A 19,606-nucleotide genomic window follows, 5' to 3' on the forward strand; every position below is an offset into this window, starting at 1 on the left:
TATAACAATTATAAAAATATATCTAAAAATTTCCATGAATGTTACACTAAAAGCATATGTGGAATTATTCTTGGCATCACCTCTTTTGTCTTCATCATAAGGATGTCATGGAGGTCAAGTGTCCTCTAATTTTCCATTGTGCTTCTCCACACCTGACCACCATGTTCTGTAAATAATATCATTATGAACATTTCTTCCATTGTCTTCTTTCTCCAAGACGACTCCAAGTGCGACGCTAAGTACACACTTAGCGTCGCACTTTGCACAACGCCGAGGTGCTGCCTCAGGCAGCCCCTCCCCTTCATATACCCAGCAGTTCTTTCAGCTTTAGCTGATTCATCAGCTATGTCCCTTTCAGGAGACTAAAAGCCTAGCCTAACTTGAAGCATGCTGAACTTGTGGCTGTCCTTCAATTGGTTCCACATGGGCAGCCTAATTCTTAGCTGGAGCAGCCCCGAGATTATATAGAACACCAATTCCTTTTGAGCTGCAATACTACCAGTTGGTTTCTGAGCTAAGTTCAAAGTATCAGTTTTGCTTTATTAAGTCCCAAACAGCTCGAGTCTGGGATGCCTTAGAAAAAAGCATCTTCTCCAATATAATATTAATGTATAGTTGGTTCATCTGGAGAACTATTTTTGCAAGGGCCTCCAATGCTGAAAGTGAGTTTTCAGTGGTGGATCCAGTACTGTAGAACTTGTTTCCAGAATAAATCTCTTTTTGTGCCTTGGCAATTGATGCATGTCTTTCATCATCCCTTTAATGGTTTTTGAACTTGAGTCTGTATCATTTCATCTCTCTGTTGCTGCTGGTAGTTCTAGGTCAGCTTTCCTCAACCTGGTGCCCTCCAGATGGTTTGGACTACATCTGTCTTCATCCCTCACCTTTGGCTTGGTGATAGGAGTTGTAGTCCAAAACATCTAAAGGGCACCAGGTTGGAGAAGGCTGGTCCAGGTTTGGTAGCTATGAATTGATTGATTTTAATTTAATTGTAGCTATGGTTGATTAATTGTTTTATCTTATATATTTTGATTGTTGTGTGCCAACATGAGGGCTGTTTCTATCCTTGGCAGCATTTAAATATAAAAACCATGATAATAAAAGACAAGAGGTGCATAGAACAAGAAGTCTGCATGATTTAGTATTTTACCTTTCAAGTGATTCTGGCCTTACTAAGCCAAATTAACCCTTTTTTCTCTCCAGGATAACTGCCGACGAGCTGAGAATGTATTGCGTCTTTGGATCATTGAAGCCAAGGACTTGGCCCCCAAGAAGAGGTACTTCTGTGAATTGTGCCTGGATGATACTTTATTTGCCCGCACTACAAGCAAAACAAAAGCTGACAATATCTTCTGGGGTGAGCACTTTGAGTTCTCTGGCCTCCCCCCTATCTACAGCATCACTGTGCACATCTATAAGGATGTTGAGAAGAAGAAAAAAAAGGACAAGAATAACTATGTTGGTCTGGTAAACATTCCCATATCCAGTGTGACTGGACGACAATTTGTTGAGAAGTGGTACCCCATCAGCACACCCACACCCAATAAAGGGAAGACAGGACCATCCATCCGGATCAAATCTCGTTATCAGACCATCACCATCCTCCCCATGGAGCAATATAAAGAGTTTGCTGAATTTATTACTAACAATTATACTGTGTTGTGCTCTGTTCTGGAGCCAGTGATCAGTGTCAGGAACAAAGAGGAGATGGCATGTGCTTTGGTGCACATTCTTCAAAGTACCGGCAGAGCCAAGGTAAGAACACGCAAAGCTTCCGCCCTTCTGTTGCTCCTGATTTTGAGTGCTGTTGAGAGATGATGGGAGATTGGGTTATATCAAGAAATTAAAGACAAATTCATTATTTGTCATCATGATTCTGAAATGAAACAGGCCTCTGCCTATAAATGCCTTGAAACTGAAAGTAATGCAAAGATAATAGTCAATGTTTTAAAGAATTAATGAAGGCTGCAGTCCTATACACACTTACCTGGGAATAAACCCTTTTGGACTCAATAAGACTTACTTCTGAGTAGACATATATAAGATTGTGCTGTGAATTTCCTGTTTTTTAAAAAAAGTGGGGTTAATATGCAAAGGTATCCACTGCTGTAAAAAATAACTGAAGGACCTCAACACCTAGTTAAACTATGCACTTTATATCCCTTCTTCTTCCATCATGAGACTTAAGGCAGTGTGCATAGATTTCCCAAGCTGTCTCCTATTTTACTTAGCTTCAGCAACTTTGCTATGTCATATGCTAAGAATATACAAAGAATATACAGCCAATCCTCACTATTTGAGCATTCTGTCAATCAATCTCATTTGTCTCCTGTATGACCAATTAGGGTGACAGTTACAGGAATCTTTTTTTTTCTTATCCAGCATGATTCATAGGTAACATTGCTTCTGTAGTATTTCCCTAAAGTAACTGAGAAAAGTGACCCCAGATTCTTTTGCTACAAATTGTATGCTGAATATATCAGCATATTGTTGCCCTGCCTCCCCAAATTTGGTATACTGCGGAATCATTAGAATTTAGTCTTAAAGTTGTAGGATTTTATTATACAATAATTTGTGGTAATCAGAATAAAACAAAGTAATTTTTTATATTGCTAAAATTACCAAAATTATTTGAGGCTTCTTAGTATAAAGTGATGTCCTTGAGTACATTTAGTAATGGAAAATATGCTTTGTCTTGAATCTCTGGCCAAACGGCTACATTCCCTCAAAGTCAGAAGTGGCTGATTTTTACTGCGATGTTGGTGGGCCCTGACTGTGCACCAAGATGGTATAAGCAAATATGTCTCCATATCCAACGAGATGTATAGATCTAATCCTGAAGGCTAATCAATGCTTTCTTTAAGATAACTGGCATGTTAAGCTCCCACAGAAATCGATAACCAATCACATTCCCATTTCCCAGGCATGATCTGAAGATCCATGATGTGTCAACCTTGCTGAAGCTAAGTACATCTGGCTGTAGCCAGTGGACTGTTTCTCACGTCATACTAACCATAGTTAAAAACAAACTATGGTTTAATGTGAAAGAGCAGCTGCTAGTGCACACTGCTGAAAAGGTCTTGCTCTGCTCCTCCCCTGCTCCTCCTGCTGCCGCACTGTCAGGGAACAAGTCAGAGTCTAGCATGTCGTGATGTCTGAACCCAGGCACCTTGTTTGTTTCTGTCCAAAGAAACCACAAATGGTTCGCTTGGGGAGGGGAAGTAAACCATGAGCTCAGGTTCAGATGTCATGACAAGCCAGACTGTGGCTTGTTTCCTGTCAAGGACAGAATGAGAACTTTTCATCAACATGCACTAGCATGCTGCATGTTTACATCAAACTATAGTGCCTAGATGGGAGGCTGCTTGCACACTCCATATTGTCATGGCCCCGTCAGAGGACTCCTCAGATGAGGATGACTCGGGAGTAACAGTAGCAGACCCAGGAGCAGCAGGAGACACGGAGGAGCCTCCTGAGAATCCAGCTCCTTCTGCCCCTCAGCTGCAGAGCACCCCAGGGACAGCAGAGGCCCTGCAGCCAGACACAGACAGTGAACAGGATACTCCCCCCTCACCTGCAGAACATAGACAGCAGAAGGTCAGGCAGAAGAGAGGCAGGCCTGTCTCCTTAAGGCCGAAACGCTGAGGGCTCACACCTGCTGTCCATCCTGCTCTTTATAAGGCACACCTTGGCTGCAGCTTGTTGCTGACTGCAACGTCAGGCGTGGCTTTGTGTAGACCTAGTTTCCCTGCAGCATCTCTTTGACTGATCTCCTTGGCAATTGATCCCGGACCTCCACTGACCTCGCTTCTGGACTTCTGACTCGGCAAGTACGCTTCGGATAGGCCTGGCAGATTTACAACCTGACTGCTGGCTAAGGACTTTCCTTCCCTGCCAAAGACCCAGGAATTTCCAGCCCCCCCTGACACTGCTGATGCAGTGTAGAGCTGACACATATTCACAGCAATGTGTTCCAAGATGAATAAAAGTCAAGATATACTTTTAAAGAAATAAAAATGAGACTGGTGCAACAACAGCTGATTATCCCTTTGGTCAGGGCCGGTTCTAAAGGGCAGCCAGGTTGGGCACTGGCCTGAGGGCCCTGGTGCTACAGGAGCCCCTGAGGGGCCCTCCGCTCCCCTTCCGCGACCCACGCTTCCCACTTACCTGTCAGCTGGCTTTTTAGCATTGACCTTAATGAAGATGGCGGCCGTAGCTTCCCTAAGGTACTGAAGCCACTGCCGCCATCTTACTTGATGGCAGAGATGTGTGCGCGTAGCACGCACATGTGCCATCAACAAAGATGGCGGCAGAGGCTTCATTCCCCTTAGGGAAACTGTGGCCGCCATCTTCATTAAGGGCAATGGTAAAGACTAGACAGGTAGGGGGGCCGTGGGGGGGGGACAGGCCCCTGCATGCACACACGTACGCACACACGCATGCACACACACACCCACTGGGGGGCCAGGGCAAGCTGATGCCCAAGGGCCCCCGCGTGCCTGGAGCCGGCCCTGCGTTTGGTCTACAGGGAGTGGCTGGTAACACATCATAGTTGTGCTCTGGCCTCCTCAAGTCAATCAAGCTTTAGAAACTTTGGAGTATTCCCACATCCAGTGGCTTGACTTTTCACCAGGCAGCAGCCCTTTCTCTGAGATTTGGACTTGGTGACTATATTCCAGTGTGGGACACAGGCACCATTTACAGAAGGTACTAGGTGGGAGGCATTTCTTCTCCCCTGTATTTCAAAACACATGGTGATATTTCTCAGGAGTACCTGTATTTCTGACAAGCTCACTGGTTCAACACACAGACTTCTTATAAACCGCTGGTGGGGAACCTCCAGACCATAGACCTAATTCACCCTGACAGAAGACCTAATTTGGCCTGTGAGGTTGTTTTCCCCAAACCACTCCCACCTGCCCCACATCTGATATCAAGTGGAGACATGGCTGCAAGGTACAAGGGAGCCTTAAAGTGCAGTCTTGATTATTCCTTGGAAAACAGCTCATATTTGTTTGGTTTAAATGAAATAGGAAAAATATGTAGTCCTTTTCCTTAGCAAAGTATATATGCAACAGCGGACTTGAGAATAACCAGTCTCACACCTTCTAGTTAATCAAATAAATCAACAGAGACCATCTTCTTAGGTAAAAAGAGAATATTTACTCACGACCTTCATATGTTTAAGAAAACATAGGCTCTAGTTTAGACAGAAATAATCTGTAGTCTCAGTCCATTTTCAGTCATTGGTGAGGATGCTCCTGGAAGGAGCGTCTGCCTGCCCCCTCTGCTAGCGGTTAATAGAGACTATGCAAAAGGATCAATATCCCCAGACAAAGGAGGAGGAAGAGAAGGTAAGTAACCCCACCCTTTAAGGAAGTTACATCATGGTAAACAAACATATAGCGATACCCCCAATACTGGTTAGAGGGAACATTTCCCTATCAAAGAGGGTGGCATGCAAGCTTGCTTAAACCCAACAATATTCAGCATCATCTGAATCCAGCACTGACAGCAAGCCCTGCTGGGACCGTTTCTGCTCCCGAGTGGAACCAATCCCTGCCAAAACTGGGCTTTGCAGCTGGCACCAATCAATTCTGCTGGGATTGGCTGCCATGAGGCAGCAGCTGATCGCTAATGAAAGCAGGGTTTGCAGTCAGTACAAGTCAGCTGATTGGTGGTAGCAGCAAACCCTGCTGTTGTCAGGGATCTTTCTTTGTAGCCCAGCTTAAGTTTATGCCTGCCTGCAAAGGAGGAAAGAGAAAAAGTCAGGAGCACACTTAGTATGGACTCACTCTTCTTTATAAACAGTGAAATAAACAGAGTGCATGCCAAAGGAACAAATACCTTTTCATAATGAACATTGCTGTCATTATTAAGGGGTAAATTAAAGTAGCAGTAACAGAGACTCTTAAAATACATTGCTGTTTTGCTGTCTAATCTTGAATGTATCCAGGAGCAGGGATTTATATCTTGCTGAAAACCTCTTTGTTCCCCCTCCACTGAAATGTAGATGGGAGCTCCTGTTGATGTGACTCCTCTTGTTGTATCTTGGTTTACTTTTCACTGAGCTAAGTTGCTGGTACTTATGACATCAGTGTTTCAGGGGCTGCAATGATTTCCTTTGTTTCTCAAGCATTTGTCAGAGCTGTGGTATTCTCTTATAAAGACCTAAATAACTGGAGTACTGCATCTTTTAGAAACCACCTCACCTCTGTTCTTTTGCAGTCTCTAGGCCAGCCTTTCCCAAGCAGTGTGCCTCCAGATGCTGTTGGACCACAACTCCCATCAGCCTCAGCCAGCATTGCCAATGGTCAGGAAGATGGGAGTTGTGGTCCAACAACATCCGGAGGCACACTGGTTGGGAAAGGCTGCTCTATGTTCTGCCAGGAATGGGCTCATTATTATCTCCTCAAGATGCCAAGTGCAAATGGGAAGGACAGAGAGTGAAAGACATGACCTTGACAGGTGCTCCTCTGTTTTTTTTAAGTAGACATTTTGATGGGTGTGGACAACTATGTGATTATAGTCGTTTAAGATTTGTTTTGTAGTAACTCACCCTGACTCTAAGGGACAGGTTGGGTTACAATACAGAATTAAAATAACCAAAGGACCTGGGGCTTATTGTTCTTATAGAGTCACTTTTTCTACGCTACTTCTTCATTGTCTGTTCAGTACCACAGGCACCTCCAAATTCTCTGTGAAGTTGGTTAGGCTAACAGTAACATGCCAAATTCTTTAGAGTGGAGTGGAGATTTGAATCCAGGTCTCCCTGATGCATGACCAACATTCCTCATGCTAATGTCTTAATTATAGTCTTTTCAAACTGGTTCTTTGTCAACCCTAGATTACAAATACAACCTTAGGACAAGATCAGGATGGTCATATTTGCCCCATAATAATGAGCAAGAAATCATTCACTGGACTCATGTCCAGTGGTGAAAGAATATGCAGTCTTCTTGAGTTAAAATAGTTTATCAGCTGCCTGTCCATTCTACCTCATTGTTTGTATCGCTTACCCACTTGCATGCTCCTAGTAACTGTACCTAAAAGTTCAGGGATAACATTTTGGGTAAGCCGAGAGCTATAGCCAATACATTGAAACAAGGAAGCAAGCATCATGCATTAAAAAAGATAGATCATAATAAAAACAACAAAAAGAAAGGGAAAATAAAGTGATTCTCTTTTGAGCTCATTTTAATATCATTAAACATATGGCACCAGAATATGAGGCAAACCGTTGAACATGTATCTCAGGTTCAAAGCCCCTGAGCTTCCCTTGCAGCCACATTGCAGCTCAGACTCTCCCCCCCCCTGTTTTTTTCTTTTTCTTTTTATGTTTAGCTGAGTGTAGCAATTCTCTTATCCTTCCCATCTGGTGCATCCTATCTACCCTGCTGCCAACCACAGCACAATTTATCTTTGGCTAAAACACCTTCTTCCTGTCTAACTTTTCTCCAGGACTTCTTGACTGATCTGGTGATGTCTGAGGTGGATCGTTTTGGGGAACATGATGTGCTGATTTTTAGGGAGAATACACTTGCCACTAAAGCCATCGAGGAATACCTCAAGCTCGTAGGACAGAAGTATCTGCAAGATGCTCTTGGTACAGAAACACCAGCTTCTTTATTCTTGTTTTGAGTTACTTTTGCAGAAATTGGGGGCCATATCTATAAACATTTCAATTTGATTCATGTTAGTTTGTCATTGCTGAGTGTGTATGTATCTGGTTATTGGCTCTTTTGCGTACCTATATTAGGAAACATTCTGATAATGATTTACTGGTATGGGAATGGCAGTGTTCTAATACTGCTTCAGTAACATCCAACTCTAATAGCAAATGGAGCCCATATTGTGACTGTCTTCCCACCACGTCATTTCCTACAAAACATGGACAACATCTCCACCCATGTGATCTGGAGTTTCTGATACTACCAAAACAGTGTGGGAAGGACACACATTGAAATAGCTCATATGCTGCTAAAGTGACACCGTATGGAGCCCTTACGAGCACATCCTCAGTGCCTGTAATACAGGCATTGGGACTTTCCCTTGGAGTGCCAGGGAATGCTTTACTCTCTATTGTCCAGGCCCAGGAAATATTTCATACTATTCAGAGTGAATGTCATGTGGGAAGGAATCACAGCCCTTGGATCCAGCATCAAACTTTTAAGGATCCAACCATATCAGGCATTTGGGATTTTGCAGCCCTGCAATTAGGAGGATAATTATTGTTTCATACTGTGTAGTTCTGCACATGCACATTTCCTCAGTATGAATCTGAATTGAAAACTATTAACAAAACAAAATTTCAAGTAAGTGCATGCCTGTTTTCTCCTACATACACACTTCGGTCTTTCCCTGTCATCATGTTTTACCAAAGAGCAACATTTACTGTGTGTTTCTCATTGTGGAGACTATGATATCTAGGTTAGCTTAAAGCAGTATAACATTTTCAAGCAAATTAAACATCCATATTTTCTTTCAGTCCACCAATCTATTGAAATGAATGAGATGTGCATAACATCATGGTAGTGCTGAATTAACTACTGTGGAAGAGCAAATAGTGCCCTCTCCCAGCTCCCATTCATTCACATGGGGATTGCGCAAGAGAATTTCCCACTGGATTGCATCCTTTGGCTACAAGCCTTTACAAAAAGATATTTTAAAATGAGCAGTTCTTAATACACCATTGTATTAATACATTGTATTAATACACTGTTGAAGATATCAATGTGAGAAATAAGATTTTAAATCATAGGCATTAATGACCAAAAATGCTATTTAGGATCCTCCAGATTATCTTTTCCAAAAGCTAAGACTATTTCAATTGTAACTCTTTTCAGATTGCTTTTCTTTTGGCCTTGCTTTCATTGTATAATATCAGTTTGTTTAAAGTCTGTGTTTCAAGAGCACCTAATTGCTCTTGACTATTTAAAATGTTTGTTCAAGGCTGCAATTCTGTTTCTAGTTTCCTGGGAGTAAGCCCTATTGAATGCAATGGGAGTTATTTTTGAGTAAACGTGTATAGGATATATATCTTTATTGTTACGGTCAGTGACCAGCATAAGGTAGAAGGAGAAAAAAAAAGTATCCCAAAGGTAGCATACAGTAAAATGGGATAGAATAAAATCAAATAAGGTTGTTATAACATAAACATTATAGAATAAAATTGTTATGGTATATTAAGACATAATATTATAAAATAGAGTTGTCAAAGTCATAATTATAAAATCCCAACGAAGCGCAGGAGTTACGAAATGGCTAGAGTCAGTTCATGGCAAATTTTAATCGCTGCAGCACAAAATTTGGCAAACACTAAGAGTAGTGTAAATATTTTGATCAGAGAGGAGTAGGACATAATATGCATCTGATCGTCCTAAGGTTTCCGATAAGAGCCGTTCAATTAAAGATCTTCGTTGGTCGCGATAGTATAGAAGGACGAGTCACTGTTTCCACCTCTCCAGCATCACAAGGGCACTTACGATCTTGGTAAGGGATTTTTTTTATATCTACCCTCCAGAACTGCAGAGGGAAGGGCATTAAAGCGTGCCATTGTGAAAGTTCTACGATGCTTTGGAACCTGGAGTGTGAAAAGATAGTTTGCAGGTTTGTTGGGTTGCAATGCTCTGTCAGTTGAGGCACAGTTAGAGGATAGGCCCAGATCTTGTTGGCACTCAATATCAGCAATACGTTGATTGAGTATCGATCTAGCCGTATCATATCCTTGAGAGATAAGATAATGCAGGGAGAGTCCATAAAGTTGGAGCTTTTGAGGCAAAGTTTGTTTCCATACTGACTGGAACTCATCCTGTGGTGTTAATGGAGCCAAACCAGTTGGGGAAAAGATTAGTTTTAGCCAGAATTTGAGAATAACAAGCCAGTCCCTGGCTTCGGCCTTCTGGAGGCCAGCCTCTAAACATAGAACAACGTTTGGGACACTGTGAGGTACCTGAAAGACAGCCCTCAGAAATTTAGATTGTACTGCTGCCAGAGGTGTAAAACTGGAATAGGGTCCAAGTTGTGCTCCATATAAAAGCTGTGTTAATGATTTCATCTGAAATAGCTTTATTGCCACTGGTATATAGTGACCCCCTCTAGTGCGGATAAAATTTAATATAGCAGAGGCATTCCTTTGGGCTGTCTGAGCAACATACTCTGCATGGGCCTTCCGACTACCATTTGTCTGAAAAACAACACCCAGATATTTAAAGGCCTTTACCTGTTCAATGTTATGTCCACTTATAGACCATCTGTACATCCTTGGTCTTTTAGCGAAAGCCATGACCTTTGTTTTTTGGTGTATATAGGATTGTGCTGTGTTAGTTTTAGAGTTTTTTATGTTGTAAAACATTCTAACATTCTTCCAAGCTACACAGGAAGTAGATTGGACTGTGAAAGACCAACCCAAATTGTGTTTGCATTTTGACAAATTTGTAGGGCAGTACAATATCTCAGAGAGGAGATCAGGTCTCCTGCTCCCCTGGTGCATTCACTATAACTGCCCAATTTCCCTGCTTTTTAAAGTTTGATAGAAATATCTGTTGGCTATAAGTACATTCTTAAACTGCAAGGTTTTTTTTACCTATAAGTGAATTTCTCTGCTTTTTAATCCGGGAGGTAAGAAATGGGATCCTGTGCAAATTTGCTGAGAATGGATTGATCGTTTCTATGCTTATTGGGTTCAGTGGGATTTACATGCTTAGGATAGGTGAAACTGACCACAGGGGATGGGGAGAGGGGGGAGGAGGAGGGAGGGAGGGAAGAGGGGAGAAGGGGGATGGAAGCAGGCAGGAGGGGAAAGGGAGGAGAAGGACAGTTTTGATCATTTGCATGTTTATTGAGTTCAGTGGGATTTACTTCCCTGCAATCATGCTTAAGATAGCTAAAATTGACCGAGGGGGGAGGGAAGGAGGGCTGGAGTGGGCAGGGGAGGAGGAAGAGGGCAGGAGAGGAGGAAGGGAGAGGGGAGAAGGGGAAAGGCAGATCTGATCATCTTCATGCTTATTGATTTCAATGGGATTTACTCCTATGCAATCATGGTTAGGGTAGGTAAAACTGACCATGGGGAAGTCGGAGGGGGAGGGGGAAGGAGCGAATTGGAGGGGGGCAAAGGAAGTCATGGGGAGGGCAGGTTTGATCATTTGCATGCTTACAGAGTTCAATGAAGCACACTGCTTTGGATGTGACCATCACATTAATAAAACAAGAAACAGGTCACACCTCGTCTCAGTCTGGTTCCTCCGTCTCTGGGTCAGACAGCTTGACTCAGCCACCACCTCCCTTCACCGATGCTCCCATGACTGAACCCATGAAGGCCAGCGGCGACACAGAAGGGGGACTTCAGAGAACCATCAAAGCCTTGTATGCAGAAGTCCAAAATCTCCGCACAGAAACCCAGAATCTCCGACTTAAGAATCAAAACCTCTGAGCCATGTTTAACCAAGCTGCCCAAGGGAGAGAGGCTCAAGTGGCTGTGCCGCCTGAGTCAAGGCGCCAGTGGGATTACCCCCTTGTTATGGTGGCCAGAGTGAGCAGTTCTCCACGTTTCTTGCCCAGTGTGAACTGTACATGTGAGTACGTCAAGCTCAGTTTCCGAATGATGATGTGAAGGTGGCTTTTGTCATCAGCCTCTTGGAAGGGGAAGCTGCCAAATGGGCCACCCTGTTTTTGGTGAGAAACGATCCTGTTCTGACCCAGTATACCAAGTTCAACGATGCCATGACCGAGATGTTCCGTGACCCTCAGCGAAAAGAGACTGTGTCCTGGCAGCTGGAATCCCTGAAACTGGAAAAGCTCTGTGGGGGTGTATACTGACACATTTCGTGTCCTTAGCTCAGGAGGTGGATTACAATGACTGCACTGACGTACTTCTACTGGAATGGACTTAGCGCAGAGGTGCTGGACGAACTGGCGCACGCCTCCCCACTTTGCAGAGCTGATCCAGCTATGCCTGCAGATAGACAGCCGGCTTGAAGGTTGCCTCTTGGCAAGGTTGCCTCTTGGCAAGGCAGAAGCCCCATGCTCCCAGGCTCCCATACCGCTCCCCTGTGCCTGTTTCACTCCTAGCATGGGAATCTCAACTCCATCGGGGGTGTAGCCTATGCAAATTGGAGGGGCGAGACCATGCCTGTCGGAGGAGGAGAATGAGAAGTGCAGAAGGGAGGGGTTGTGTTTGTACTGCGGGAAAGGGGGGCATCTAGCCCGAAGGTGCCCTTCCAAAGGAGAAAGAGCTCTGGTGCAGGAAAACTCCAAATCCCAGCTCTCGTAGATGCCAAAGTGTTGGAAACGAAGCAGACACCATGACCTCGCCATCAGCCTCTCCCGTCACAGCCTGCCCTCCACCTGCCGGTCCGGTTGATTCTACCTTCGGGGCAAAGTCTCCAGGTCAGCACCATGATCGCTTTGGGGGCTTCTTTGAGTTTTATGGATTGGAGTTTTGCCCAGGAGCATGGAGTGTCCACTCAGACACTCAAGAAGCCTTTGTCCATCAAGACCATTGATGGGTGGTCCTTAAAGTCAGGAACTGTTACCAAGGCTATAGAGACCCTGAGAATGGAAATTCCAGGACATGTGGACTCTCTCATTCTATGTGGTGTCTGTCCCTGTCCCGTTTCGCAGCGGTGTTGGGAATGCCTTGGTTAGCTCAGCACAACCCCACGATCTGGGATGAAGCGGTGGTGGTGTTTACCTCTGGGTATTGTCATCAGCACTGCCAACCACAGAAGGAGACTTCCCCCAACGTCTTGGCAAGAGCTGCACTGCAGAAGGGGGGCGTCTTGCCTGACAAGTATGAGGAGTACCGGAACGTCTTCGACAAAAGGGAAGCCGATCTGTTGCCCCCCTACCAACCCTATGACTGTGCCATAAATTTGATGCTGGAGGCACGCATCCCTTCAGGGAGGATTTATTCCTTGTCAGAACCAGAGTTGGTGGCACTAAGGGAATTCCTGGAGATCAATCTCAAGAGTGGTTTCATTCAGCCATCCCAGTCTCCGGCCGGGGCCCCTTTGCTGTTTGTTAAGGAGCGGGAAGCTATGCCCATATAATGATTACCAAGAGTTGAATAAGATCACAGTTCCCAACAGCTACCCCTTGCCGCTCATCACAGAGATGTTGGAGTGACTGTGGTTGGCCTAAATCTATACCAAGTTGGATTTGAGGGGGGTTTACCATCTGGTGCAAATGAAGGAGGGGGATGAGGGGAAGACTGCCTTCAAGACCCGATACGGACAGTTTGAGTACTTGGTCATGCTGTTTGGTGTATCTAATAGTCCTGGGGTCTTCCAGAGCTTTATGAATTACATATTTCGGGACTATTTGGACCATTTCGTGATTGTGTATTTGGATGATATCTTCATCTATTTGGACTCTCCAGCTCATCATGAAGAGCATGTGCGGATGGTGGGTGGTGTTACAACGCCTCAGGGAACATCGCCTCTACGCCAAACTGGAGAAGTGCGGCTTTGATCTAACCACGTTGGACTTTTTGGGGTACTACATTTCTCCCACCAGAGTGGAGATGGACCCGGACAAGGTCCACAGCGTTCTCATGTGGCAGCCTCCCAAAACAAAGAAGGATCTTCAGCGGTTCCTGGGGTTCGCTAACTACTACCATCAGATCATTGCTAACAACTCCGACAAGACCTCGCCCCTCACGGACTGCCTGAAGGGTTCAGGTCCCTTCCATTGGACTGATGTCTCACAAGGAGCCTTTGAGGAGGTGAAGGTCCAGTTCACCTCTGAACCCATACTGCAACACATGGATCCTACATGCTCCTTTGTGGTAGAGACGAATGCATCAGACGTGGCCATCGGAGCAGTGCTTTTGCAACCAGCCCGGGGGGGGGATCTGAGGCCCTGTGCATACTTTTCATGGAAGTTGATGAGTTCTGAGCAAAACTATACTATGTGGGGGGAAAGTTGTTGGCAATCCGGGATGCTTTTGAAACTTGGCAACATCTTTTGGAAGGGGCGAGGCACAAGAAAGAGGTGCTCACAGATAATCAGAACCTGGAGAGTCTTCACACTGCCCGTAAGCTAAACCAGAGACAAGTGTGTTGGGCTCAATCCTTCACTCACTTTCATTTCAAAATCCATTACATTCCCCAGGCTCAGAATAAGCGGGCAGATGCTCTGTCCCACAAATTGGAATATCTGGAGAACCTGACCCAGAGACCACCGCAACTCACTATTCCCCTCAAGAAGATGGTGGCAGGTGTATGCCAGGATTCCTGGGTGGAGGAAGTGCACTCAACACAGGAACTAGATCCTTTTGTCAAGGAGAAGTGTTCAGAACGAGAAGGGCAGCCTCCTGGAAGTGTAGAGGACTTCATTCTGAGGGGGGGGTGCTGTATCATTATGATACTATGTATGTGCCCCCCGGGGACGTGAGACCTAAGGTCCTGCCCCAGTGTCATGATTCTCCCACCGCTGGGCATTTTGGAGTTTTTAAAACCTTGCAAACAATTGCCAGGGAGTTCTGGTGGCCACATATGAAGCATGAGGTGGAGCGCCAAGTCCAATCCTTCCCCACCTGTGCCAGAGCCAAACACGTTACGCGACAGCCAGCAGGACTTTTAGAACTGTTCCCTATGCCCAAGGGTCAGCAGATGATGACTATGGATTTCATCACTGATCTCCCCTCCTCCTAGGGGAAGATGACTGTTTTGGTGGTGGCAAATGGCTGATTTCATTCCGTGCTCGGGACTTCTAAATTCACAGGAGACGGCTCAACTATATGTCCAGCATATTTACCATCTGCCCGGTCTTCCAGACAGTTTGGTTTCAGATTGGGGCCTGCAATTTACGACTCGGTTTTGGCGCGCTATGTGGCATCCCTTGCAGAGTGAACTGAGGCTATTGTCATCTCATCACCTGCAAACAGATGGTCAGAATGAGAGAGTTAATGCCATGTTGGAGCAGTACCTTCGTTGTTATGTCAACTACCAGCTAGACAACTGGGTGTCCTTTTTGTCTCTAGCAGAATTTGCTTACAACAATGCGGTGCACACTACCACGCAGCAGACCCCTTTCTTTGCCAACCTGGGATATTACCGTTGAGCCTTTACCACCCCTCACATCAGTCCTGTTGTTCTGGCAGCTGAGGACTTTGTGCAAGAGCTTCGGGCTAAGCAACAGTTTCTGAAGGAACAGCTAGAGAAGGCGAAGACCAACTACAAAAGAGTAGCAGATCAACATTGACAGGAGGGGCCTGAAATTCATGTGACAGATGAGGTGTGGCTATCCATGCACTATTTGCCTACTCGGCAGCAATGTCATAAACAGGAAGGTGGGCCCCTTTGAAGATGAAGGCCAGATCAATCCAGTGGCTTTTCGTTCGAGGCTGCCTCCTTCCCTCAAGATACACCCAGTGTTTCATCGCTCCTTGCTTACCCTGGAGCTGTCCCCCGATCCCCACAGGATACCAGAGGTGCCTCCACCACCCATAGCTGTGAATGGGCAAGAGGAATGTGAGGTGGAACGGATTTTGGATTCGTGGAAGCGCCGAGGGTGACTTTAATACTTGATCCACTGGAAGGGATACGATCAGGTGGAGCACTCGTGGGAGTCAGCTGACGATGTCCACGTGCCAGATCTGGTGAGAGAGTTCCATGATGCCTACCCAGACAAGCCTGGGGGGTGGGGGAGATGGAGAATGGAGGGGGGATGATGTTGTGCCCTAGATGCAGGGAGAGTTAGATCTGGGAGAGGAGTCAGATGAGGACGAGGTTCCTGGGGACATTGAAGGGAGGGCTCTGACAGCCCGCAGACTCCCATGCGTGGCACCCCTGTTGAGTCAGTTCCAGCCCCGCCTGCCAATTCCCCGCCTGAACCATTGGGAAGCGACCCTTCACTCAGGCAAATCCCACCCATGCTGGAATCCCTGTCAGGCATTTCAAATGCTTCCCTGCCAATCAGCATCCCACTTTTAGAGCCCGTGCTGTCAGATGGGCCATCTGAGGCTCGCCTCCCCTCGCCCCATGCAAGGAGGTGCAAGAAGAGAGACTTTCAGAGGGTGGAACTCCATCAGAGCCGTCGTTTGCGTGTGAAGACCTTCCCTACTTAGCAGGTGCCTCCCAAGACTCTAGTGCTGAGTCAACTCTCCCCACATGCTGCAGAGACTGCTTAGGTAGAATAGTTAGGGAAAGTAGTGAGTCAGGATAGACAAGTATAGGAAGCGCACCACTTTGGATGTGACCATCACATTAATAAAATGAGAAACAGATCACACCTCATCTCAGTCTGGTTCTTTTGTCTCTGGGTCAGACAAAAACAGCATTAGACCCAAAGGGATGCATTTTCAGTAGGTGCAGCAGCATTCCTGGTTTCTAATGCTGCTTTCACCTATCAGGGAAACCACCTTGAAGAAGATTTATCCTGTTGAAATAGTCTGAACTATTTCTTTCCAGTGTATGCTCAGGATCGAGGGTTCTTACATGCTCCCCTATCTACACCAACAACTTACATGACAAATGTTGTGATCACTTGAGCTTCCATGGTTTTTGCCAGCAGTTAGGTCTGTCGAGGCAAACTATGGTTGGAGGTCCCACCATAGAACATCCTTAGGTTTAGGGACATACCAGCTAAAGAAATGGGATCTCCACAGCAGAATAGCTAATACTAAATTTGCATAATATAGTAATTATGTTACATAAGAAAATGGAGTAATACAAGGGTCGACATCTTGAACATATTTCCATCAGGATAGAGAATAGTGAAAATCCTGGAAAGCTAAGTGTCCATATAAAACAAAAGAATGAGTATTCCACACCCACTAAGTCTCAAGGCAAGCATAAGCCTTGAATACTCCACACACAGCTATGGTAAGGTGAGGGACCAAGTCCATAAGACTGGTGATAAATAGGGGCTTAAGCAACCTTCTTATAGGAGTGGGTGAAGGATATATCACACTTCGATCACATGTTTACCCTGGGAATTTCCCATGATAAATTCTCATGCCTTGCCCAAGACAGGTCTCAGCCTTATTCCATATACAGACTGTGTGTGTGGCAGGCAGGCAGAAGCTGTTTTCAGTGTGCCTACATCAGTGCACTGGTCTGTTGGCTGTCAGTCTGGACTTAGGACGGAAGAAAAAAAATTAGAAGTCCTTTAGTTGAACTGAGGGGGGAAAAAGAAAAATGAGGTCTTTTAGAATACAAAGCCTCTTGAAGCCCCTGTACATTGCACAGGGGGGACTCTGGGGGGAAATCCTACCATCCATACGGGCTGAGCACCCACAATACTATCTCCCTGTGAAATAGTATTATGGGTGGGTTCAGTATACAGAGATGGGAACGGGTCCAGATAGAAAGCTGGGCAATGTTAAAATAATAGGGGCTCAGTAAGAAATTTGTGATTGACCCAGTCCCACGATGCCTCTGATGTAGCAGTACCCTCAGTTGCGATTTGTGATAAAAGATTTCTGTCTTTTATACTTTGTGAGTAAATAATTTGGAATTCACTAAAAAATCTGAATGTGTAAGTTACTCTGCTAAAAGGCACAATTAGTATGTTCTGTAGAATGTGCCATTTTTTGTTCATATTCTGTGAGGGTCTTCCTGGAACTTCAGTGTAATGGAGAATTAGTGTGTGAAAGCAAAAGGGCAGATGAACTAACTGGTACTAAGAGAAGAGACCATCCTTTTGTTATTGAAAGCTACTCATGTACCCTTGGACTTTCTCTTGAGTAGAAACTGCAAGATGTATTCAGATTTTCCTGTAAAACTGTGAGGTCTAGAAATTTGCTTAAGTTCTTGGAATCTCCGGAAGATTTTTGCACTGGTCAAACTGATGTGCTAACTGGATCTGTTAATGAATGGGAAATGTCTACCACTTACTGACACTGCAGAGGCGCCCCCAGCAACTGGACTCTGCTGCAGTTAGTGCCATACCCCAAGAAGCAGCAGAGAGCAGGATATGGTAAGGGGAAAAGTGATCCTGAATTTGGCAGGATGATCAGTTGCCAGAGCTAGCCTTGCACACTAATGATGATGGGAGTGAGAATATGAAGTCCTGTAATATTACAGTTGTTACAGCCACCTTGGCTTTAGTCTTGAAATTCAATGTCCAGTTTCACTAATCATCCTTAAAACTAATTGGCTAGCTGTGAGAACCCAGGCAACAAAGGTGTTGAGAACGGAATGGCTGAAGCTGTTTGGCCTACTTTGAAAAACTTAAGTATAATACATGAAGGGCAAGGTGAACTCTGACTTAATCATTGTTTATCCTGTTCTGTAATGAGAGAATCAAACTACACTCCACTCATATTAAAAGGCAGCAAATGTAACATAAATCATACAATGGAATGTTTAGGCTTTTTTATAAAATTCATAAGCCAAAGCAGTTCATAGATACAAGCGTCATGGCTCTAATTCCAAAAGAGATAATTTTCTAATCACTGATAGGCCATATGACAAAAGGTTAACTGAATATAATTCTTTAGAAGATAAACCGATTGCTAGAGTGGACCAGGAGGTTTCTCTCCCTCACCTTCAGGTAGAATGTTGGCTTCATTATGAATCAGGGAAGAGGAATGAGGTTTCTAATTCCTTTGTAGAATTTGACCAAACATCAGTGACCTGACACACCTTGGCCAACCTTATGTTCAAATCAGCTAGGAGGACAGTAGTGCCATTGTTTACTATCTGGAACTATCCAGCTGTTCAGGAAGACAAAAACTAGTAATGTGCAAATACATTTTCCTGATTTCCTCTGTCTTGTCACCTGACTTCTAGGTGAATTTATCAAGGCATTGTATGAGTCAGATGAGAACTGTGAAGTGGATCCCAGCAAAAGTTCACCAACCGAATTGGCCGATCACCAGGCCAATCTTAAAATGTGTTGTGAGCTGGCTTTCTGCAAGATCATCAACTCCTACTGGTGAGTGGGATGGGGGGGGTGTTTCTCAAATGGCAAATTGCTTACTGGGATTGTTCACCTAAGGAAAGTAAACTTATCCTACCTCTTCCTTTAAAGATCAGCAGGCATTATTTCACCAGGAATTCTATGTTGTGAGAGGGATAAATAAAAAGTTTCCACGGAAACAACTAACCAGGAACTGCACCTGCTCAAGCAGGTGGACTTTTCGGAGGGGTGGTGGTTCAGTGGATTGTTCGTGATGTCATTTATCAGCACAAGGCTACTTTATTTAGATGAATTAGCTTTAGAAATCAAGTGAAACTGACTGTGCAATTGAATTTTTTGATATGTATGATGGGTTAAGTGAGCTTCCTCTATAGCTAAGCTGACTCATTGGAATTTTTCTCAATTTATGGAAATAAAAAAAATTGTTTTCCTCACTAGAGTGAGCACAAAGCAAAAAATAGTTCAGCAGCTACTATATCACCAAGGATTTAACAGGCTAGCTAATGAGATATATATAAAAGTCATATCTGTCTTTGTCACACTCTAGGAGGACAACAACAGCAACAAAAACCCAGAACTTATGCAGATGAAAAAATGGTTCTAGGTAGTACTTGTTCCACAGGACTTAATGGGAAACTAAGAGCTGAACTGGCAAGAAAGAAACTGGTCTAAGGTCATGGCATACATTTATCATTAGCCCCAATACTTTTCCTGGAGACACATCTTGAGGGAAATTAGA

The 19,606-nt window shown here is 44.6% G+C and overlaps 1 protein-coding gene across 8 annotated transcripts in view; it reads left to right on the forward strand.

Annotated features, from left to right (window-relative positions):
- The window catches only part of RASAL2 (RAS protein activator like 2), a 340,966-nt gene that overhangs the window by 279,190 nt on the left and 42,170 nt on the right, over positions 1 to 19,606 (forward strand). For all 8 annotated transcript variants that reach the window (XM_061634210.1, XM_061634211.1, XM_061634205.1 and 5 more), the window contains 3 exons: positions 1,204 to 1,755; positions 7,462 to 7,606; positions 18,738 to 18,882. In XM_061634210.1, coding sequence (XP_061490194.1) covers positions 1,204 to 1,755; positions 7,462 to 7,606; positions 18,738 to 18,882 — 842 coding nt within the window. The remainder of the gene's footprint in view (positions 1 to 1,203; positions 1,756 to 7,461; positions 7,607 to 18,737; positions 18,883 to 19,606) is intronic.

Source organism: Rhineura floridana, chromosome 6 (assembly GCF_030035675.1).
Source record: "Rhineura floridana isolate rRhiFlo1 chromosome 6, rRhiFlo1.hap2, whole genome shotgun sequence".
Taxonomy (NCBI): Eukaryota; Metazoa; Chordata; class Lepidosauria; order Squamata; family Rhineuridae; genus Rhineura; species Rhineura floridana.